This window comes from Notothenia rossii (assembly GCF_949606895.1).
Source record: "Notothenia rossii genome assembly, chromosome: 2".
Lineage (NCBI taxonomy): Eukaryota > Metazoa > Chordata > Actinopteri > Perciformes > Nototheniidae > Notothenia > Notothenia rossii.
This window is the reverse complement of record NC_136904.1, coordinates 25,089,175-25,113,518: the sequence shown is the minus strand read 5'-3', so window position 1 is coordinate 25,113,518 and position 24,344 is coordinate 25,089,175. Positions and strand designations below refer to the sequence as shown.

At 39.6% G+C, this 24,344-nt stretch overlaps 2 protein-coding genes and 1 long non-coding RNA gene across 4 annotated transcripts; 1 reads left to right on the top strand and 2 right to left on the bottom strand.

The window, feature by feature from the left end:
- Nucleotides 1-14: 14 nt before the first annotated feature.
- Nucleotides 15-5,729, top strand: zrsr2 (zinc finger (CCCH type), RNA-binding motif and serine/arginine rich 2). Its single transcript, XM_079666396.1, has 11 exons — nt 15-316; nt 808-887; nt 978-1,068; nt 1,184-1,292; nt 1,631-1,717; nt 2,133-2,171; nt 2,658-2,788; nt 2,888-3,101; nt 3,639-3,694; nt 3,810-3,919; nt 4,032-5,729. The coding sequence occupies exons 1-11, from the start codon at nt 282-284 to the stop codon at nt 4,910-4,912; spliced, it is 1,833 nt and encodes a 610-aa protein (XP_079522522.1). The 5' UTR covers nt 15-281; the 3' UTR covers nt 4,913-5,729.
- On the bottom strand, nt 5,202-18,663 carry LOC307030143 (AP-1 complex subunit sigma-2). 2 transcript variants are annotated; one of them, XM_079666403.1, is made up of 6 exons: nt 18,366-18,663; nt 18,012-18,096; nt 17,754-17,932; nt 7,615-7,723; nt 7,333-7,470; nt 5,202-6,775 (listed from the first exon to the last, which is right to left on the bottom strand). In XM_079666403.1, exons 3-6 carry the CDS (start codon nt 17,930-17,932, stop codon nt 6,728-6,730), a joined length of 474 nt encoding a protein of 157 aa, XP_079522529.1. In that variant the 5' UTR covers nt 18,012-18,096; nt 18,366-18,663; the 3' UTR covers nt 5,202-6,727. The 2 variants fall into 2 exon arrangements, with proteins under 2 accessions (XP_079522529.1, XP_079522528.1); XM_079666402.1 differs by lacking the exon at nt 18,012-18,096 and having other exon boundaries at nt 18,366-18,651.
- On the bottom strand, nt 13,601-17,733 carry LOC307030144. The gene is made up of 2 exons (XR_013805557.1): nt 15,750-17,733; nt 13,601-15,160 (listed from the first exon to the last, which is right to left on the bottom strand). It is a non-coding gene; the product is annotated as an uncharacterized lncRNA (long non-coding RNA).
- Nucleotides 18,664-24,344: the final 5,681 nt, after the last annotated feature.

The following is a 24,344-nucleotide window of genomic DNA, read 5'->3' as shown; positions in this document are numbered from 1 at the left end:
CTTTTTTTAAAAGAAGCGGTTTTACCCGGAAGTAATTATGGTAACACCATCGTTTCTTCCTCTCAAAACAACTCCGCATGCAGACAACTAGCTGAAGTAGCTGAAACAAACGTAACTTATTGAGTTGTATCACTTCTCGGACAACCCGACTCTAATTCTGTAGTATCATGTCCCCTCAGAGAACATCTAATTTAAAGTTTGTTTAAAGTAATCGCCGATGAGAGTATACAACAAGGACTAACGTCAGCTGCACATGCTAACTAACTAGCTCGTTAGCTGTGATGGCAACTCCTCTGATTTCCGCTCCTTTGTTAAGGTCTGTGTTTCTAATTAAATCCTGTTGACATAACTTGACCATCTAACGATGTTTGGGTGTTGGACAACAATACCATAAGAAAACGTAGAGACCCAATTGCTGTAAAGCCATTGCGTTAGTCCTGCTGTAGCGACTAATGTCTTAAACCTCATAGAAAAATTGGGTTATCGGTTATTTTTATTCAAGTAAAAATGTGTTCTGTGTTTTAACGTTTTGGTCATTTCGAGACTGACATACTGTCTACATGTACCTTGCATTAACGCCAATGTAATACTACCGAATCACAAAATGATGATTGAAGCTTCACTGTAGATATTGCACACTTGTGGGCGGACTACAGCACATTTATAGTAATCTCATCAACCTGATACAGTAGAAATATAAAGTGCATAACCCATCAACTTGGTCTTGCAAGCGTATAGTGTTTGCAACCATCATCGATTTTCTTTTAATCTGATGCTTTTTTCCCAATGCCATATTTTTTTCTTCAGTCAAAGGGAACGCCGGGCTGCTCTGAGGAAAGAGAGAAGAAAAAAGAAACGCCAAGCTCTCGCCCGCGCCAGAGAAAGTGGTACAAAGATATAATGTTGGTGCTTCTATCATTTCTACAGTTGAAGCTGCACCAAAAGATGGATCCAACACAACATGTCCTCTGTTACAGGTTTAAAAAATGGAGGAAGCCCTGCATATGAAGTGGAGGAAGAAGAAGAAGAAGAAGAAATAAATGAAAATGACGTTGCTGAGGAAGAAAGGTAGGTTAATACCATCGTCTCTCTGCTGACCTGCAGCTGAACATTCAGTCACGGGCAACACAGGAAATGTTTGTTGTACTGTTTGTTTGATTTTTGTCCGTCTTGTTTTGTTCAGACTACGGCTGCATACAGAGTGGTTGGAAAGAGAGATGCTTGCTCAGGAGGAGTTCAGGCTGAGGGCTGAGAGGGAGGAGGCTGTAAGGAAAAGAAAAGAGGAGGAAGAGGTAATCTGCTGTTTGTGTGTAACATAAGAAGCATCTAAAACATGACCATTTTTGAAAACGCACTAACATTTTGTGAATAAAGCAGATTTACCGATGTGTCTGTTTTCACACTGATGATGAAATGTGGGGATTATCTGATTCGGAAGTTATTTACCAATGTGGCAATTTACATAATATGTGAATAATTGGAGCCTTTCACAGAAGATTACTGCCCTCAGTTGGGTCTGGTTACTGTGTTAATAAATGGCTAACAGACGTGTGCCCCGGAGCCTGTTCCACTGATTATTCTAAATAAGATGATTTATGTTCACACGCTTTATGTCTTCTTGTCTTTACAGCGAATGATAAAGGAGGAATGGGAGGCCCAGCAGAAGAAAGAAGAAGAAGAAAAAGAACAGAAGCAGCAGGACAAGCGAGACAGAGAGGTGAAACGGGCCCCAGGAGGATAAACAAAAAGAAATATATCCTCTTCTACTTAAGTGTTTATATTATCCATCCAAAAGGGAAGGTTCAGACAATCACAAAGTCATCATGTTTCTTTTTAAGATTTGTTTTTGTTTGTACATGGTTCTTAAAAAAAAAAAAAATCCTTGACCAAGTGGCACAAGCAACCCTCCAACTCTTCAACTAAGATACACACAGAGAGAAAACCCCTAACAGCAGCTTCAGCTCTCACAACAAGGATGTATCTTTTACTGTGTGTGACGACAGTCTGTGAAATCGCTTTCCAAAAGTCCAGAAATGTTTATATTCCAGTTCTTGTGAGTGTGGTCTTAACACACAGTAACAGATGTTGACCTCTACACATTTTCACCCGCCGTGTCTTTACACCATTTGTAGGAGGCCGTTCAAAAAATGTTGGATGAAGCAGAAAATCAGGTATGAACACACATTAATGTCACAAGTAAAAACTAGTGTCAAAATCATATTTGTGTTTTATGAGAGTACATGTGTACTTCAAAGTCTGTATAGATTTGTTTGTCAATTTAGGAATATATGTATCCTAATAGTGTGCAGCTCAGTTTCATTTATAAATGCGCAGCTCAGTTTAATGTGTTTATATATTCAAGTTCAGTTAAACCTCACACATAAAGAACATGTCAAAGATATTTTTAGACTCATTTCAGAAATAATTTCTCTCTTGCTTAATTTCTACCACCAGACATCACTGATTATTTAGTCTTTATACTGCATTAACCCTGATAAGTACATATTTGATTCGAAATATTTTCATCCAACCTTTAAAGACATATATTTATATATAAAAAATAATATTTTTATTTATTTTTTAAATTAGGAGCTAGCTTCTTATTCCAGTTTAATGTCAGACTATACAGCATATACATTTTTGTTCTTGTGTTCCAGTTAGAGAATGGAGGAGCGTGGATGAATCCCGAGGCTCCTGGGGCAAAGAGCTCGGAGAACTTTGGGACGGAGCGGGACGTGGCAAACTGTCCTTTCTTCCTGAAGACCGGGGCGTGTCGATTTGGAGACAGGTACTGTTTGTTTCTCCTTTTGACTAATTATTGCACAAGTCACAAATGTTTTTTGAATGTTTCTGTATACTCTCCCCTCTTCCTTCTTTGTGAGTCCAGATGTTCTCGGAAGCATGCTTATCCAACAGCCAGCCCCACTCTGATGATCCGGGGAATGTTTACGACGTTCGGCTTGCAGCAGTCGCGCCGCGATGATTACGACATTGATGCTTCTTTGGAATACAGCGAGGAGGAGCTGCAGGAGACTTTCCTCGACTTCTACCAGGACGTCCTGCCGGAGCTGAAGAGTGTCGGCAAGGTTGTGCAATTCAAGGTAAGATGAGACCAGGAGGAAGTACCAAAAATGTCAATCCATATACACCCTAAATAAGTAAACCATGATTTCGGAATATAAGGTCAGGGTAGCGGCTCTGATTGCTGACATGTTACATGTATTATTAGAATAACAGAACACAGCCACCAGTTTGTGTCAGCTCATATTAATACTATGACAGATTCTTTTGGTAAATTCAACTTCTGCATGTGACTTTATTTGTGTCAATATTTTCATTGTTTTATTAGTCCATTTAGATTACATAAATAAATATTTGTTTTTATTTTGCCTGGGAAATTGTAAAAAGATCATCCTTACAGTGTGCTATACAATTAAAACATTTCAAAAATATAAATGAATACAAATATATAAAATTATCTCCTGCCAAATTCAGTCAGATTTAAGTTATCCCTCTGACTTTTTCTAAGAATTCCTATTTAAAAACCAACCTGAAACCTCACTGTTCAGGAATACATGACCAAATAATAAAGACTAAAAACCTACATTCGGTTTCCTTGATACCTTTTTCTTTCTTAGGTCAGCTGCAATTACGAACCACACCTGCGAGGAAATGTTTACATTCAGTTTGACACGTAAGTTATCACACAACCGCTCCATAACTTTCCCAAAATAATACCTGTAGACTGTTTGAAGTTCAGAATAAAACACTTAATTATTTGTCCTCCCATCTCTCTGTTGTGTGTCCAGAGAGGAGCAGTGCATGGAGGCCATCATCAGGTTCAATGGGAGGTGGTACGCAGGCCGGCAGCTTCACTGTGAGATGTGTCCTGTTACTCGGTGGAAGAATGCTATATGTGGTGAGTTGTTCTGTCTGATAGAAGAGTTTCTTTTCATTTAGTGACATTACTGCAGAGATACAAGATTCAGTTCAATGTATTCATCTTGTTTGTGATGTATTTCCTCTCTCAGGATTGTACGACAGACAGAAGTGCCCCAAAGGGAAGCACTGTAACTTCCTGCACGTATTTCGAAACCCTGGCAATGAATTTTGGGAGGCGGACAGAGACCTGCATCTGTCTCCAGACCGCAGCGTCAGGGGGAGTCGCAGAGACGGGTGGCAATCAGAAAGATACGGAGACAGATCGTGGAGGCAACGTCAGAACAGCAGAAGCCCCCCGAGATCTGAGAGATCCCATAGCAGACGAGAGAGAGACAGACGGAGGAGCAGGAGCAGAGAGAGCAGGGCGTCCCAGCAGCACCGAGAGGACAGACGGTCATCCAGACACAGTGACAGAAAGAACAACTGGTATCTGAGCAAGAGTAAGGATAGGTCGAGGAGCAGAGACAGAGAGCCAAACAGAAGTAGAGATAAAGACAGGGAGCACAAGAATAGAAGTGAAGAGACAGACAGTAGAGACACAGAAACACATGAAGAAGTGAGGAAAAGGTCGAGAAGCACAAGCAGAGAAAGGAAGAAACGCAGCACAGAAAAGAGCCCCAAGAAACCAGAAGCTATTGAGGAGACCAAAACACGCCGCCGCCACAAACAATCCAAAAAGGGCAAGAAAAAGAGCAAAAAGAAGCATAAGAAAAAAAGCCATCTGCCTGAAGGAGTGACCTCATCTGGAGAGTCAGAGAAGGAGAAAGAGTCAGAGGACGAGAGAGTGGAGGGTCTCGCTGCAGCGAGTCCTAGTGGGGGGGGGGATGAAACAGAGGTAGGTCAGAAAAACCATGATTTAGATCAAAGTCCGGGAGTTGACAGGGAGCTTTGTCCTGAGGTGAAACATGAACAGTCTATCACAGAAATGCAGAATGAGGCCGCTGGAGAAGGGGACATGAGTAACTCTTAGTTACCTTTCAAAATATATGAATTGGTTCTGGCTTTTCTCCTCGACATGTTTTTAGCAAGTTATCTCCTGTCACCAATGCACATGTACATATGTGAATATTTGTAGCTTTTGTAAAGTAGTTAACGTCGCTTCAATTATCAGACACTGGAGCTGCAGAACAACATGGTTATTGATGCTGAGTAAAAACAATATGAAAAAACATCAAAAACAGGGGTTATTTCTTTGTGTACATTTATTGTTAATAACTTGCAAATATAAGAAAAAAATGTTGGCAAATGAGTTGGCAGTGTTTAATACAAAAAGTGATTTATTTTTGCACGAATCAAAGATGTCGAATAATTACTTCTGAATGTTCGATGACAACACTTTGTGGTTTTAAGAATGCAGATACAATTCTTGGATGAGCATGTATTCATTACTTGTTGGCCTGTTTTCCTGCTGACAAGTGAACAAGCTGACGCTGATGAATATTCATGATGTCCCCTGATATGTGCAGTTCATTTTCTGTCGCTTCTACCCCATAAAGAAACTCATGCTAGACCTGCCCTTAAACTGTTTGGGATAATAATACTGCTATATTGTGGCCAAATAATCCCCACATACATGTTCTGTCAAACATCCTGCCGCTCTAAATCCCTTCTCTGCCATGTTAACTTTCTGTAGACTACATCGAGAAGATAAAACACAGTGTTCTTTGGTCATGTTAGTCTTTAAGCCAATCTAAACTATACATAAAATATTTTTCTTTTGAGTCGCAATGCTTTCCTGTCCCAGATTTGACTCCAGAGGCCATTATGAAATTGTTAAACAAATGCTTTGGTCAGGAAAAGTCTTTTTTTGTGGAAACAAGACTCATTACAAACTGCTGAGGTTAACAAAAGGTAACGTCTTGAAAATAATATACATGGTTCATTTCTAAGAACTCACTAAACACAAACTTATTCAAACCTACATAACAAACACTGATGTTGATAAGTCTTTTAATTTCACTTAATTGTTGGGTTGAATGACCCGTGTGATTGTAACTGTCAGCGATTCCCACAACAGCACTAGTCCCCGTTGATAATTCTCATGTGTTATCCTTATCAGTGTCACAGAGCTAAGTATCAGATCAAAAAATGTTCATTTAATAAAACCCAGGTCATTACTTACCGCTGTTCTTAAGGTATTTCTTGAGTCCTCAAAGACCCATCTAACCATCTCGATTGCTTTAATTTATATTTCCAGAGATGAGCCTCTTTTGTATATTGTTTTTGCAGTATTTAATGTGAAGCAACATAATGCCCATTTGCTTTTGAGAAACAAGATGAAAAACCTTTTTAATCATGCATTTAGTTTGTTATCAAAAACAGTTTTATCAAATGAACCTCACAGATGTCAGAATATTTATTTATTTTGTATTTGGATGCTGAGCTCTGTGGCCTGAATGTGAAGGTAAATCATGAGAATTGCCGACTGAGTCTACAACAGCACCTTTAAAAATACTTGAAGCCAAACAGCTCACACAACTCTGCAATCAGTGATGATTAATATGGTGCTGGAGTTTCATGTCGTCGCTACATTGTACTCAGTTGAGTTTTAAGAAGTTAGTTCTGTGAAGGATGTTAATACTACTGCAGAATACAGTGAGGGAGATTGTTCAGAGGAGATACATCAACACCGCAGTTGGCACCACATTTAAAGGACACTACTGGATAGTACATGACAGAATACATAGATGGTGATTATATACATACAACACTGACACAGTCAACAGGAGAGAGACATAGAGGTTGCCAGATCTGCATCTGGAAGAAGGAACTGCAGCATGATGATTTATGTCAGCCCAATTTCTTCCAAAACGCTCCGTGGTGCCTCGGCCTCCTGCAGACAAGAGAGAAAGGTTTGTTGCTGACGTACATTTTGTAGTACAAAAAATACCCTCTATGATTGCAGGTTACCAAGTAAGATAAACCCTTCTTAGGCCTGCACAGTCAGCTGTTCTTGTAACAACAGTACTGCATGCTTTGCTAAAAATAAATAAATAATTCTGTTGACTGCAAAGGACTAAAGTGAGACAGAGATGCAAACAACCAGGACAGGACTTGCTTTGGTGCAATGGCACAGGGGAGGAACCGGTATTCATCAAGCGCTGCATGCTTAGAATAAACAGGTGTGGAGGGGCGCACGGGTGAAAAAAAGATGTATCCTTATATCTGGTTTCAGCTTCTCAGATGAAGCTTTTCTGACTGAAATTACATTAAACAGAATATATATTGGGGGTTTGGAAAGTTGGTTAATTCATTATTTGAATACTACTAAGGGCTTTGGAAACGTGATGGGCATTGTACCCAAGTTATCTGACATTATGGATCGAAACACCTTTTGACCTGACACTGGTGAGTGTGTGTAATAGTGTGTGTTTACAAAACTGTTCGTACCTCTTGCAGCAGGTCAGCCTGCTCGATGGCCTTCAGCACGTTCTTCTTCGACGTCTCCTGAGCCTCTCCCCCCAGCAGGAACTCATCCAGGATGAAGTAGGCCTTCTCAAAGTTGAAGATAATATCCAGCTCACAAACCTGTGTGGCCAAACAGTAGCAGATCAGAGGAGATCCTGTAGTTAGTGACACACTGAAAGGATTCGTACAGTACACTTTCTATTGTTTTCTGTCACATTCTACCAATTAACAGTTTATTTGAGATGTGTGACATTTAAGACTTACACTGCCAAAATATTTGTCCAGCAGCTCCACGTATCGATGGATGATCTCCAGGGTGATCAGCTCATTGTCCTGATCCTCCACAGCACAGCAGAAATACAGGCTTGCATATCTACAACCGAAAGTAAGCAAATAAAAGATGAACGGTGGGTGATGTATAACAATGTTAGTGCTCTCCCGGCAGAAATGCAACATCAGTGTTTTCAATTTAGGTAACAGTAGGCTTTGATCAGTGTCAGGACTCAATCTAGGATACACATACCTAGATATGCATACAATAAGAAATACAAATTCAAAATTCCCATCAAAAATAATAAAGATAACTTGCGATTACTTTGCAAACATCTGGAAAAAAATTGAGCATTGTAGCTTTTACATGATAGAATTGTTTACAGATATATAAAACTGCACTGCATTAGATGTTTACATATGTACCTAATAAACAGGTAGCTTCATGTTTGTTATCATGAGGCAAGAAAACACCCTTTTTCAGTACTGCAGCAATGTGTCACTGTCACGGCTATTTCGTTGTTTGTCTTTGTTTCTTACATGGGAAGTTACTTTTGTATTCTAAAACTCAACAGTTATATGTCCAGCCACAAATGAGGCAATCTTACATAATGAATCACTGTTTGGCAGGTGTTATTAGAGAGGGGGTGTTTCTGGCTTTCAGCACACAACAGAAGGTAAGATCTAAGGCCCCATTTACACGGGAACGCAAACAAACCGAATTTGATATAAAAAAAGTATTCGGTTCACACGGATACGGCTCAATAAACGTGTCCCTTCACACGAGACCGCTCGACCCGCTGGAAACGCTGTAGTACGTATGCCGGGCCTGTAAGTGGCACTGTACTTCCGCCACAAAATACACCAAAAGCAGCGAAGAAGACCCCCCCCCGAGCATGGTTGCCATGGTTGCCTGAGGCCTGTACTACGAAGCCGGATTTTCGCTTAGCGAGCTAACTTCAGGGAAAACTCTGGGTTTCCAGTCCTACGACGCTTATTCTCTTCTTACCGGGCTAGATCTCCATGGTAACTTATGCTGAACGGCAAACCTGAGGGCTGAGGCCTGTACTACCGGGCTAGATCTCCATGGTAACTTATGCTGAACGGCTAGCCTGGTCGGGAGCAGATTTGGTTCCAGGATAAGAGATCAACTCTGTGAAAGTACCACCTGCTGACCAATCAGAGCTCCGTGTGCGGAGTTTAAAGCTATCAAGTCAAATTACGGGATAAAGGAAATACAGAAAAACTGCCGTTGCAGGAAAGACGGCCGGCAAAAATCAACTGACTGTGAACGTGAAAATTAATAGAATATCACCTCCCATCTTCAGAGCAATCTGACCAATATAACATTAGCGTTAAGAAAGCTTACTTAAATATCTGCCACAACATAAGTAACCGGATCAAAGTAACTAGACCCTCCAGAAAAACGCGATCCTGCGATCGCAGAATTTACCGCATAATCAGCAAAATGGCGCAGATTTTTAAAAGGCCGTATATTTATCAAAAGGCCGCATAATCCCCGCATTTTTCCACACAAAGTTGAGAAGAAAAAAAGTTAACTCGTCTTGACGTGAAGTAGAGATGATGATGACGTGACGTCATCAGCTCGCGCATCACAGAAGGTAAACAACACCATAGAGTGAACGTGTGGAACTCACACAATGAACATTTCTGCTAAAGACCGGGCAAAGCAGTACCCCGATGTCTTTCACGCAAGTGGGGGGAAACTATTCTGCACCCCGTGCAACTGTGCGTTGGAGCATAAGTCTTAGACAAAATCGACGGTGACGACCCACTTTGATTCATTCAAACATTCGAAAATGCTTTCTGCTGCTGCGGACAACAAAGCCAAACAACTCACGTTCACCGAGGCATCAACCTCCAAAACCCTTTCGAGGGCTACAAGAAAAGTGAGTAGCCTACAAGATTGAAGCTGGCCAGATAACGAACGAGTAAATGAAAACAAAATGAGGCGGAGAAGTCTGTCTGTCTGTCTGTCTGTCTGTCTGTCTGTCTGTCTGTCTGTCTGTCTGTGTGAGAGAGAGAGAGAGAGTGTGATTAAAATAGCTCCATTGCTTTTACAATAAATAAACATTGAATGTGTTTAATTGTGTTTGAATAGGAAAGGGGTATAACGTTAGTGGCAGGTTGTGTGTGAGAGAGAATAAATAAGACAGCCCAATATTTTAAAAAAAATCTATTATTTTTCGCAACTTTCCGCATATTTTGCAACTTCCCGCAATTTCACCGCATAAAATCACATAAAAACCCCGCATGTTTAATCGCATAATCAAGGATTTTAGCCCGCATAATCAAGGATTTTTGCCCGCGTTTTTCTGGAGGGTCTAAGTAACATTACGTACAGTCCGCGGCACTGAGTGCAGACTTCAATGTGTCCCATTATCATTCATATCACATCATAATGTATCATATATTTCTTTATCTGAGTCAGCTTCTTGAGCCGTATCTGGCCGTGCAACACTAACAGTGTCACATACTGTATGCAGCAGTATTATTTTAAGCAACACATTAAGTTGACGAAACACTTGAGTCAAATGTAATTAAAGTCAGATCCACTCGTGTCTTATACGGGGCAGTGATATCTTAAACCTGTTAATGTACACATTCAAACACTTTTTTTTTGACCAGCTGTGTTCACCTTGCAGGTGCAACTATGTGGCTTTTAGCCTGGATAAAGTGTTTAAGTCATGGATGTGACAACTTCTTCATATTTGTCTAATATTATAGTTCACTTTTCATTCAGGAGGTATGACGCTGCGCTGTCAGTACGATTCTCCATGTTTGTGATTGGTCAAATGTTGCTAGCGCACTCAGCCCGACAGAGAAACCCTGGCTTGAGTTACCGAGTTGATAACCAATGTCGTAGGACCGCTTAACGAGAGCGCGTTTGTTTTGGATTAGGTAAGCCGGGTAACTCAAACATATCCATGTTGAACTGGATTCGTAGTACATGACAATGTAGCATGACAACATAATAACTGATTCATTGGTTTCTATTAACCACCCAGCAAGCCACTACAGATACAAAAGCAACGTAGCAAACTGAACATTTACCACTCCTATCACAAAAATCTGAAATTCCTGGCATAGTATGAAGGTAAATATGATATGGTGCAAAATGCGAGAGCGTGTAAAACCTGATGTGAGCACTTGCAGAAAAAAAATCTGAGCTTGTGTGCATACATTTACACTTGTATAAAATACCCACGTAACTGTGAACCAAATGTACACTTGTATAAAATATCCACGTAACTGTGAACCAACTTTGAAGTCACAGAAGAAAAAAAAAAGTTTTGTAGCTTGTAGAAAAAAAATGAACTTCGAGATGAAATGTTCACTTGAAGAAAAATACATATTTTTAAAATATATTTTCCATTACAACTGCAACTTGGTTATTACAACCTCTCAAATCAGTCATTACAATTTGACGAATCTGCTCTGTGGCAGTATAAATCGACGAATATGCGGTCTCGACTTTTGCTACACTTGAGATAAATCTGTCACAAAAGTAATTTTCACCTGTAGATCAGCTGTAGATGTGGGGGAGGGAGGGGGGTTGGAGCGAAGGGGCGGAGCTATCAGAACGACGAGGCTTGACTGCGGGGCTAACGGTTCGTGTCGCTACCAGTCCGCTGACATGGCGCGTCAATCAACGGTAAGTTTTGCCCATTACTTGCCCAGTATTACTTTGAATATTATTATTGTGATTGAGGATTAAATCCGCTTTGAAGACCACCGTTTTATATCGTGCAGTTTAGCGGCAAAATAACGTTAGCAAGCCAGCTAACGCTAGCTTTGTTGAGTTTATGCTAGCTAAACAAGTAGTTGTTGTAGTCTACAGCAGTAATTAATATATTGTAGCCTACTGCTTTGGCACTAACGGTTGATAACCGTTTATGAAATTAAAACCAATTGAACTGTACTGACATAATGACACGTTTTATAATTGTCTTGGGCTCCTGCTGTGTTTTTAAAGCCTTTGTAAATTATCCATGCTATTTTCTATTTAGAACGAAGACTTCAGAATCTTAACGTTTGTATGCAATTGTGCTAAATTTAACTCTGGAATCAAGTAAATATGAATATGTTTGCATGACATTAGTTATTTATATTTTGCCATCACTTAATTAGATGTTTAATACATTTAAGTCAAGCTAAGGTACATGTGTATGGAGCTATTTCAGGGCCATAAGTTTTGATCATTCAAAAAAATGCAATTTATTTGAAAAATACTATGATGTATTCAAAATAAAAATAAGTATTTTAAATCATTTTTCAAGTTGAATATTATTTTGATTCAGTTCAACCATTTTTTTGGAATAAAATATTTATTTTCAGATTTCACTTTTATACATATTTTGATATTTGAATCCTTCTTTTTTTCAGTTATACTTTTTCAGATTCAAAACAATTATTTTCTCAGTTTCAAATCTTGTTTTGTCAGGTTTCACATTGCTTTTCACCTTCAGATCGTTTTTCACTTTCGGACCTTTTTTTCGCTTTCAGATCTTTTATTCGCTTTCAGACTTTTGGCCCTGATGTTGCGTGGGGGGGCGGGGCTTAGCAAAGAGTAGTTTGGCATCCTGAGTGGCAGGCCTCCCTCTGTCATGTTGCCTTCAAGGATGTTAGGTAGCGCGAGAAATATAACTCAATACTTTCTATACACAATACTCCCGTTATTGGTGGTAAACTGATACCAGCGTCAAAGTTCCTTTAAGCAAGCTTTTGAGCATCGTAATTGGCAACAATCAAGGTATAAGAGCAATAAACTGTGCTAGAATGTGAAAATACGTATCCGCAATTAAGCATTGTCCTTCCCCACTTCCACGTAGCTCCATGAACGCAGCATAGTATTGGCTTGGTTTTTGCGATCAGAATCAGATTACCTTTATTAGTCCCACAGGGGATACATTTACATTGTTACAGCAGAGAAGAGCCAAAGACAGCTTAATGTTACCTAAAGCATGCATACAAAAAGTATTAAAGATTAAAAAAAGAAATTATATATTTCAAAGTTACACATTTTACATAATACACACCCTGTAACAGTTCTGCGGATTTAGCAGCACAGTTTTTAACGGCATATATATATATATATATATATATATATATATATATATATATATATTGCAAATATTGCACATAGTTGGTATTTATCAACAAGAGGTGTTATAGTCTGAGTTGTTTTGTGCGGGGTCTAGAGGCTGTGCTGGTTGTATAGTCTGACCGCTGCAGGAAGGAAGGACCTGCGGTATCTCTCCGTGAGACAGCGGGGGATGGCGTCAGGTCCACCAGAACAACCTGCTGGCTCGTTGCGGATACGTAATTTCACATTCTAGCACAGTTTATTGCGCTTATACCTTGATTGTTGCCAACTACGATGCTCAACAGCTCGCTTAATGGAACTTTGACGCTGGTATCAGTTTACCACCAATCACGGGAGTATTGTGTATAGAAAGTATTGAGTTATATTTCTCGCGCTACCTAACATCCATGAAGGCAACATGACAGAGGAAGGCCTGTCACTCATGATGCCAAACTACTCTTTGCTAAGCCCCGCCCCCCCACGAAACATCAGGGTCAAAAGTTTGAAAGCGAAAAAAAACGATCTGAAGGTGAAAAGCAATGTGAAACCTGAAAAAAGAAGATTTGAAACTGAAAAAATAATTGTTTTGAATCTGAAAACGTATAACTGAAAAAAATAAGGATTCAAATATCAAAATATTTATAAAAGTGAAATCTGAAAATAAATATTTTATTTAAAAAAAATGCTGAACTGAATCAAAAATAATATTCAACCTGAAAAATGATTTCAAATACTTATTTTTATTTTGAATACATCATTGTATTTTTCAAAGTTCAGGACAAAAACTTGAAGGCATAATAACCAGACTGTATCATTAAAACTGAGAACCAGTTATAGATCTTTGACTTTAGACAAACAATTCAAGAGACAACATGTATTTAAAGACCAATCTTTATTTGAATGGGCCTCTTAACCCAATATATTAGTTATACAGCAATAGTATTGACAATCTAAAAAAACTGAGCAACTGAACTGTCAACTTTATATTTCTTATTGTCTAAAGCATTTATTATTTGCTTATTATTTTTTCCCCTCATATTCAGTGTGGACGGATTGAGACAGCGTGGTATCCATAGAGCTGCAGAGACTTCAGGGAGAAACATCCGTGTGATGGACGTCCTGTCTGTTGGTTTGGAGAGGACTGAGGGTCTTTCCTCTGTGAGGAGGTCCAGGTCTGATGGAGGAGCCCATGCTGGGCAAAGCTGATACCAACTGCACAGGCCTAGTCTGTCACGTTATTTGACTAAATGTATTTACTTATACATTTAATAGGCTTTACACCTTCTTTCCATATGTGCTTTTTATTTAAAACATTTTTTATTAACTTTTGGTTCACATTTCAATAAATTGTATTTGTATTGGCACTCCTTTCGTCCATTATTCTTACTGAAAATAGATTACAAATTCACATCTGACTGAAGATTGGCCCTATTTATTTGTGACGTTGCAAACTCTGCGGTACAAGGCACAAGTGTTGTGAAGTTCATAAAGTGAGGCAAATAGAAATAATCAGCGGATGGAGTGTAAATGTGTAAATAGATGCATCCCATCAGCTGACTATGTTTTTCGCCACACTTTATAAGCCTGACTATAACCACCCCTTCTCTGAGGTGCAGGCAGCGTCACAAACAAATGATGGTCCTGATAGACTACAAAAATATTCGGTGTGCAGATCTTTGTTTTCACAATAAAAGTAGTTTCTTTGTGAATGTCCTGTACTGGTCTTAAAATCTCATAAAATCAGCTTTTAATGTTCCTCTTGGATGTTCTTCTTGACCCTCAGGGGAGGAGAACATTTCGTGTCTTTCAGGCATGTCCTTTCCTAACAAAGATGACAGGAAACCTAAAACATATTATTGCAGAACAACTGTGTTATTTATGAAAACGGTGTGTTTGTGTGTTTAGGGGCTGTAGATATAATTATTTTGTAATTGGAATCAGATTATGAATGAACAGTATGAAATTCATCAACATTGAAATATATTTTATTATCAAAATAATATTTAACTTATCAAAACGTAGTGCAACTGTAGAAGCTTGCTCTGTTGTCTCACTGAAAGAATAACTTTTACCACGTTTTTACAGACAATATTGAGAGATAAATAGTAGCAGTTCAAACTGTGTTAAATATCTTTGCCTTCAATACATTGAATTAGAAAGCTGACAAAATCACATTGCTTGTTAACATCTAAATGTAACTTTTTGCATGGAAAAAACCCTCAACTTCACTGATGTGTAGGTGATTTAGTATTGTTTAATGGAATGTATATCAGTGTATTAAAGTCAATACTTCATTTATGTAAACCAATATCTTTCTTGATTCTTTGTACAGTATGAAAAAAGAGTGTTGCACCTGTGCTGAAGTTCACTGCTGTGAGGAGTCCAGTTATGTCTCTCACTCTTTGGTCCAGGCTGTCTGCATCACCTGGACACCTTAAACAAACATATATAATGTAAAGTACCATGTGTATAAACAATATAACTGATTACTGTAACTTTGGAAGTTGTGTTACCAATGCTTACTGTTTATTTGATACCCATTTGGTAATGCAATTAATAAAAACAACAAGGTTTGGGTTTGTTCTTCAGATATGACTGACGTTAACGAGTAAGCTCAATAATGAACTCCAGCTCAACCAACCATATTGTAATATCTAAGTAATCATCTTGAAATATGACATTAATAATTGTAATATACACACATCTTATTGTGAGGTTGATTTCGCATACACTACTTCGACGTTAGCTAAATAGAAAATAGCATGGATAATTTACAAAGGCTTTAAAAACACCACCGTTAGTGCCAAAGCAGTAGGCTACAATATATTAATTACTGCTGTAGACTACAACCACTACTTGTTTAGCTAGCATAAACTCAACAAAGCTAGCGTTAGCTGGCTAACTTACGTTATTTTGCCGCTAAACTGCACAATATAAAACGGTGGTCTTCAAAGCGGATTTAATCCTCAATCACAATAATAATATTCAAATTAATACTGGGCAAGTAATGGGCAAAACTTACCGTTGATTGACGCGCCATGTCAGCAGTGGCGTTTTCTCCTGGAGGCCAAGGGAAGCCAGGCTTCCCCTGTTTTTTCGGATTGTAGTTATAATTTTAATAAATAAATAAAAACACTTTGTTTAGTTTCGGAAATTCTTTGTTGTGTGTTGCTGCCAGCCCGTCTCTCCCCCATTCTCATTGAGTATTTTACAAAGAGTGAAACAGCGCCCCTCTAGATGTTATGGTGAAACAGTAGATTGCACTCTCTGTTGCGAGAGGAGCCCAGACGAAATTTGCTTCCCTTGGTGAAAAAAAATGGAGGGATTGACCAATCAGACGAGGCTCACGTCATGCCCCTGCCAACCTGTGATTGGTCAGGGCCATGCCAAGGGAAGCCAGAGGCGGCTGGCTTCCCTTGCCTCACAATCCAATCAAATCGCATCAATTTAGTGGTGCAGTGACGCGTCCCAAAAAGCGGAAGTAAGCTGCGCTCGGTTTCCCTCGACAAAATAGCAATGGGATTTCTCCATAGGATTTTGGAAAATAGCTCGAAAAAAGGTCAGTGGAAAACGAACCTGTTAGGTAAATGCACGTTTTGTTCAGTCGGATAATATCCACATGTCTACCCTACTTTTATAATTTTCGAATCTTAAATCTAATCGATAGAAGATAGATAGCGTCACTGCACCACTCTCACCGTCGTTAGAAAGTAGCAAGCAACTGAAGCAAGTGCAATTATGGAGGGTGGAGATTTGGAGTATTTAATCAAAGATAATTGTACTAAACTTCCGCTGCAGCAGCAACAACAAATACAATCTGATGACAGGCCAATGCCCAAACTGGAGCTGTGTACAGCGAGGAACAAAGGAGCGAACCGGACGTAAAACGTTAAAGGTCTCCTGATTTAGTTTGTGAATGAATGCTTATTAGAGTTTCGGCTGGAGAGTGCGTGCGGACCTGTCGGTCAGATAACAGGCGTGTGTAAGTCCTGCATCTGTATGATACAAATGTGTGTAAAATGATACCGGGCGCTGTAATCACTCATCTGGTTACGTTATTACATTGACCACCTCACCCTCACCCAAAAGAAAGGACGTATTATTGGCTTCCCCTAATTTTTTCCCCACGCCACGCTACTGCATGTCAGCGGACTGGTAGCGACACAACCGTTAGCCCCGCAGTCAAGCCTCGTCGTTCTGATAGTTCCGCCCCTTCGCTCCAACCCCCCTCACTTCCCCAACATCTACAGCTGAAAATGATTTTTTTTCGACACATTTATCGCAAGAAGTGTAGCAAAAGTCAAGACCGCAGATTCGTCGATTTATACTGCCACAGAGCAGATTCGTCAAGTTGTAAGGACTGATTTGAAAGGTTGTAATAACCAAGTTGCAGTTGTAATGGAAAATATATTTAAAAACGTGGATATTTTATACAAGTGTACATTTGGTTCACAGTTACGTGGATATTTTATACAAGTGTAAATGTATGCACACAGGCTCAGATTTTTTTTCTGCAAGTGCTCACATCAGGTTTTACACGCTCTCGCATTTTGCACCATATCTACCTTCATACATAGGACAGTGGAGTTTATTTAGACCACTGTGAAATGTGTGAATTTTTAACCACATAATCTCAAGGATCACTTGCTATGAAACAGTATCTCCTATATTTAAAACGACTTGTGATCATGTCACTGAGTAACACATTGTAACAACTAAACTGTCTCCATGACAACTACTGAGGAAGACTGTGATGTTTTCTATAAATGTGTGATGGAAAACAAGAGTCAATGGAGTTTTAGTAAGGAATGCACTTTAACATCGACTCAACATGGTAAAGGTAGCTCCAATATCTTTTGATGAGCAATTTGTGTGCATTTTTGGAGTTTTTAAGTTTTTTTTAATTTATATTATTTAAATGAAGATGCTCAGAAGTTAGTTTCATACAGCTGAGAGGAGTTACAAAACTGAAACAACCAAATATATTTAAATTTGTAATTTAAACTTCTCTTATTCACTTACTTACCTCTTGTACACGATTTTGAGGTCCCTCCATTCCAAGAAGCTGCACATCTTGGGCTTCCTGGCCAATATGGTCTGGACCAGGTCTCTGGAGATCTTCTTCCTCTCCTTATCAGACAGAGGCACATACCATTTCTGTAGCCGCAGCTTTCCCTGCCGGCTGAATAACAGCATGAACTGCATCTGATGGAGGAAGTGTATTTAACATTTATCCATGGCAAAGAAAAGATACACACTATTTAGAGAGAAGGAAGGTACATACACATATAACAGGAAGGACTGAGGGGCAAGCAATCACCAACCGTGTAGCATTTATGTTATTTTTCCATGTTAAGAAAGTTGATTCACTACATGTAATGGAACAAAAAATAAAAATGTATTAATGTATTATTCGAGGATAAAACGACCTATACGTCTGATCAAATGTATCTTTGCTCAGTTTTACGTCCAGGAGGCGTTTGCACAAACTTCCATTAGCTTATGTTAGCTATCTTTGCTAAATTGCAGCATATTAACAGCAACAACACGATAGGTGTGTATATTATGCGTAATTTGCACCCCCTCCCACGACGCCCAGCTAACGAAAGCAGACACGAGAAGTAAATACGACCCTTACCTTCGAGTTAGTCACTTGGACGCCAGGTGACTTCAGTATATTTAGGCGGAATACATAACCAAAAAGAGGGAACAGATATGTCTGTCTCTGTAGGTTAGCTTCTCCTCCACACTGATGCTAAACTAGCTAGCGGATGGTGGTTGATGGTGAGACGCCGATGAAGGGAGCGGTGCTCTGATTGGTCGAAAAAGACACAGCTGTAGGATTTGATTGGCTTAAAGGTTCCGTTATTCCAGTGCTGTTGTTCGTTACAGCAGCTGTGGCTTCCTGCTAGGACAGTTTACCACTTGTCATTGTCACTTCTCTTTTCTTTTTTTTTTAAGAATCTAAAACATCACATGATTTCCCAACAAACAAATTACACTTTACACACATAGGAATTCAGCAAAAACTAGGTGTGAAGTAGATCATTAAGTACCTTAACTGAAATACTGCAGACCAATCTCACCTGTCGCTTACTTTCTTCAGGTGAGAGTTGGGAAAAAGAAACAATGTAATATTTGGGCCCATTTTCGCTACAATGACGCGGAGAAAAAAAGCGAATGCATTGTTTTATCTGAAGTCAAGCAATGTGGCCCCATAATGGCCGTATCTACCATTGAGGTCACCGAGGTCTGGACCTCGGTAATATTTTTCGAACTGTGTATACAAAACATGTGAAATAATTGCACTAAACGGGATTCTTTGTATTACTTCCATTTACTGCCGATGGGGGCGCTGCATAACTACGTAGCCTCGATTAAAGCAAACAGAAGAAGACGACATGTATCAACAAACCACCGCAGCCCGGGCCCTTTCTCATTTCTCCAACTCCCCTCCTCGACTCCCCTCCTCGACTCCTATCCTCGATACTTAGTCCCGCCCACAGGAGATGCGAGCCGAGGAGGGGAACCGAGGAGAGAGGAGGGGAAGCAGCAGGCGGTTAGAGAAATGAGAACTCCTCTCCTCTGCGCGGTCATATTAAAGCGACGTCCGTTAATTATGACGTGACAACAGCTGCATCAGCTGTGAGTGTTTTGTTAGAGCGCTGTATTTTGTAATCTCTGTTAGATCAGCTGAACATTGTTCCCCCACATATTTAATTTGAATTCCATTTGCAACAAGTATGACACGAATGTATGAGTATTTTCGACACATACTAGCATCTCTTCTGTATTGGGCAGCACTAAAACATTATTATAAAAAGTACCCTACAAATAAAGGGAGACATATAGGCTACATGAGGCTTATGTACGTTCATATATTCACACATGCACACATACAAACACACAAAAAAGAACAAAGACTGTCTATACACTATAGCCTACTTTAGGCTATAGGCTATGTTAACCTTTTTAAACTAGTAGGCTAAATGACATGATAAATCATCAACTCACACCTCTTTCACAAAACACCTGCAACGAATTTCTAATCCAAGTAATAAGGTCCAGGCACATGTGATTTAAATCTCAACGACGAAAAACATATTCAGTGACCACATGAAACAAATTGAGTCATGAAACCCGCTGTAGCATGTGCCTTACGGCAGTGGCAAAAACTTCTGACCAACAACAGGAATCAGGAGAGACGCCGATCCCAGCGCTGGAAAGCGAGAATGCGCAAAGCCATCCTGCTTCATCTTGAGGTATTTGAGTGTTCGATTACAATTGTTTTAAATAGTTGAAAAATAGCTGGCTTTTTTCATTGGAATACAACGATGGATTAATTTGTTATGACAGACTATGTATGTGCAGTTTAGTTTGATGGATAAAGGTATTGACCTGTAGCCTACATTTTATTCTTCGGGCAGGGCTTCCAGCAGTTGGCCGATAGCCCGGCATTTAGTTCATGTGTGGGTGCCATTGATGGGTGCCACTGCCACATTAGAATAAAGACCCCACCCGGACCCAGTGGCCAGGACTACATAAATCGGAAGCTCTTTCCTTCCATACAGCTGCAGGCTGTATGCGTTGTGAAGGGTAAATTCCTACAAACATTCGTAGGATTTCCGGGCTCAGTGCACGACACCCGTGTCCTAAAAAAACAGTACCTTATACAAAGAGGCTCTGTACCCTCCACCAGGGTACTTTATGGGAGATGGTGGCTATCCATGCATTGTACACCCCATAACGGTCGTAACCCCGTATCGGGAGCCACTACAGGGGAGGGTACAGAGCCGCTTCAACGGCTGCCATGACAAAGCGCGCAGCATCATTGAGCGCGCTTTTGGGATACTGAAGGGGCGATGCATTACTGCAGACATGACTGAACTGTTGGAGGAGGAGGAGGAGGAGGAGGAGGAGGAGGAGGAGCAGCAGCAGGGGGTAGAGAGGTCTCCACATCGTCCTGTGAGGGGGGAGCGAGGTGGACAGGGCCGGAGAGACAGACTGGCAGACCAAATCTCGGCTCCTGACCACAACCCGGTCCAGCTGAACGTCCACGATTATTGTTGAGAGGATTTTTATTTATGGCCAGTTTTTTTGTTACCCTTTTGTTTTCTTCACCGATGAAAAATGCATTTACTGGCCAGATGCATTAGGCTACTCAGTTATTTTGTTCGTCCATTTATATGCCTTATTTCCAATTTCACCTTGCTCAAGTTTATTTAGAGCAAAGGACTTTACAGACCCATATCTTTATTACAAATTGTATGTGAAATAGGCCATCACACAATCTCTTGAAAGTGTTACGTTTAGTGTTGAAATTGAGTCATGTTCAGTGATAAAATATTGTTATGCCTTGACTGAACTTGAAAAGAAAGAAGAGACATGTGTTAGCAATTTTACTTATGTAGGGTTTGAGCTACATGCAGTAACTTGCCTCAATGTTAATGTATATATTATTTATAATAAAACATCCCTGATATTGCATTTGGATACTTTACACACGGTTGGTTTATGCGCAGAATTATTTGAGGTGGAGATTTAAAAAGCCGTGGCCATGACTTTCTGTATGACTATAGACAGTTATGCCTTGGGTTGCAAAAAGACTTTAAAAACGTTGGCTTTTCAGTCAGGTCACAATCATAAAATGTATATTCAGCTTTGTATAAAATAAATATCTCCTTGTATCTTCAGTAAACATGTGTGTTTCCATAGCCGTGGGAACATGTTTCAAATGGGGGGTGCTGTGGGGATGACACCAGGGCTGGTTCTGACCAATGTGCTGCCCTATAAGGCAATATTTTAGCTGGCAATGAAAAACCTCTACAAAAGACCACTACACTGCAAAAAGAGAAATATATTGACATGTTGGACAGCTTATATAACAAGGCTTCACATTTATTATATATTATAACATGTTTTAATTGGAGGGGTGGACTTCACATCCTCTAGGGGGGTCCGGGGGTACCCCCCGGGAAGATTTTTTAAAAACATTTTAAAGTAAAATGCTTCAATTTGGTGCACTTTGAGCGCCCAATTAGAGACTGATCTAGGGGGTACAACTCTAAACACCCATATGAAAAAGATCGGTTTGCATTTTATCAATCAAATAAGCAGGTATGTGAACATTTCCAATAACCTACCATAGCCAATAACAAATACATGTAACTTATTTTATTTGTGTTGTTCATTCATATCTTATTTTATAAGTTAACATCTATTTATTTATGTATATTTTAAAATCTCTCCAGTTTTAAACGATACTTTTGGTTTACTGTCCTATAGTATACATTGGAATGATTTCAAACCTGTTTTTATTTATCCTAATAATTATAAAGGTGTGCCTTCGAAATATTTGTTTACATAAATTGTGATCAAAACGTTTGAGACCCACTGAGATAACTTAGACTAAAGTGAACTATCTAAGCCCTCAGAGTCCTTTACCTCACTGAGCCTCTCAGTCTGACAGGAGAGGACTCTCCCTCCACATTATTGTAGAAACAGCTTCTTATATCCGTTAGCGCAGCAGAAGCTAACAACAATCCCCGCCGGTACCGCGGTATCCCCTCTCTCTATCTCTCTCACTTTGGCTGTGAGCTGCGGGCGCCTGCTAAGCCAACATCCCCCACTTCATCACTCACAGTGCCCATCGTACAGGGCAAATGGAAAATGTAACAGGGGAAAAGGGTGTTATCTTTACTTAATTATGAATGTTGTTACATCAAGGCTGAAAATTCGTTTTTCTTTTATTATATCTTGTGGAAGTGCAGATCCCCTGTCCTCCACCAGGGGGTGCTGCAGCACCCTCAGCACCCCTACTTCCCACGGCCCTGTGTGTTTCTGTATGTCTAATTGTAAAGAAGGCTTCATGCTTGATGTAACCCTTGGTGTTCGGGTCTGTGGGACCCGTTTATTATTTTTCTAAAGACAATTGATAATTTATTTTCTCTAACTCACTCAATGGCCTTGGCACTGCATGTCTCCCTTGAAAAAGAGATTAATGATCTCAATGGGATTTCACCTGGATAAATAAAGGATTTTAATTGAATTTTCTGTGAAGAACAGATATCAGAACACATTTTCAGTGACCACCAACTAACTTATATTGCAGCTATAGGCTATACTTTGGTTTAAATTGCGTGAATAAACTAGCTAGAGAGCTAAAGTTAATTCCATTCATCCAATGTCAGAAGGATTACCTTTTAACAAACGTTGTAATGCTTTTCTTTAATTTCAATTTGAGTAAAACAATGGAGATATATAACATTGTATTGTTTTCTTTTTACACTGACTTGGATATAATGAAAAGACTACGTCAGTCGAAGCTCAGCTTGAGAGAGAGAGAGAGAGAGAGAGAGAGAGAGAGAGAGAGAGAGAGAGAGAGAGAGAGAGAGAGAGAGAGAGAGAGAGAGAGAGACTGCAGGTACAGTCACACAAAAGAATGTATAACCTGTGAGATATTTATTTTAATGCCACCTTATATATTCGGGTGTGTTAAATTTGAAGGGACAAAGTATATTTTTCCTCCCCAATATAGAGAGGTGAAGTCTGGGTTTAGAGGGGGATGTGAGCAGGGGACATCCTTATTTGGGCATGCCTCCAAAATGCTACAAACATTGTGCAGAAATGAGCTTAAACCTGTTTAATTACTCTATATAAAGTGGAAAGCCGCTCTTCAGGACAGAGAAGAGAGACATTCTTCGTAAGATTTTCAGCATGTCAGATATCAGGGAAATCTACTTGTCTTAAATATATGTGTGTTTAATTACTTTGTATCAAGAATAGCAGTAATGTTTTCCTCTGTATTGTGGATATTAAGGTAACTCACATGTGATATTTGTATAATCCAACTATATCTTAAAAGATGCCAAGAGTAGGTGAAACGAAAGGTGCTTTAACAACTGAGGGGGGGAAGATGGCCACAGAGACAAAGAGCCATAAAGGAGAACATGTGTGTGTGTGCTGGCTTCAAGATGTGAAATAAGATAAGGAAACTTGTTATTCAGAGCAGGTTCGTTCCAGACACCAAAAGGTATCTGGTTTTCGTCAAACTGAAAGAGACTTTTTGTTTCCGGGTTTCTTCTGTTGCGTCGCGCTGATTGGGTACGACAGGCCATGTGTTGGTCTCTCCCAATGAGATGACCTCTGGGGGAAGCATCCACACACCTCCTCCTGTGTTTTTAGTATGAAAGCCTGTGTTTTCTCTAAGTTTGTTCTCTTTTTCCTCCCGTTGCTGAAATGGTAAGTCCTTTTCCGGCTGGATGAACCAGAGCCGGAGCATTCTGCATTCTGAAGCTGCTGTTGCAGAGTGCTTCGTGATTAGGTGATTGGATGATGTATTGTATGTTTCTATCATTAAAGCAGATTATTGTTTAACCCTTATCCTGGTGCTTTGACTTTTCCTTCTTTTAAAACAAACTCATAGAGGAACGCGCGAAGCAGAGATTCTGCCTCAACAATGCCTCAACAAACCCCATCTATCTATTTATATTATCTATAACAATAGTCTTAATTTACAATAGGCATAATTTTAAAACAACATACATCTATTGCAGGTATGATGTCATAATAACGTACAATTGTATAAAACACAATTTGCTTACATCTTTGTTCTCTT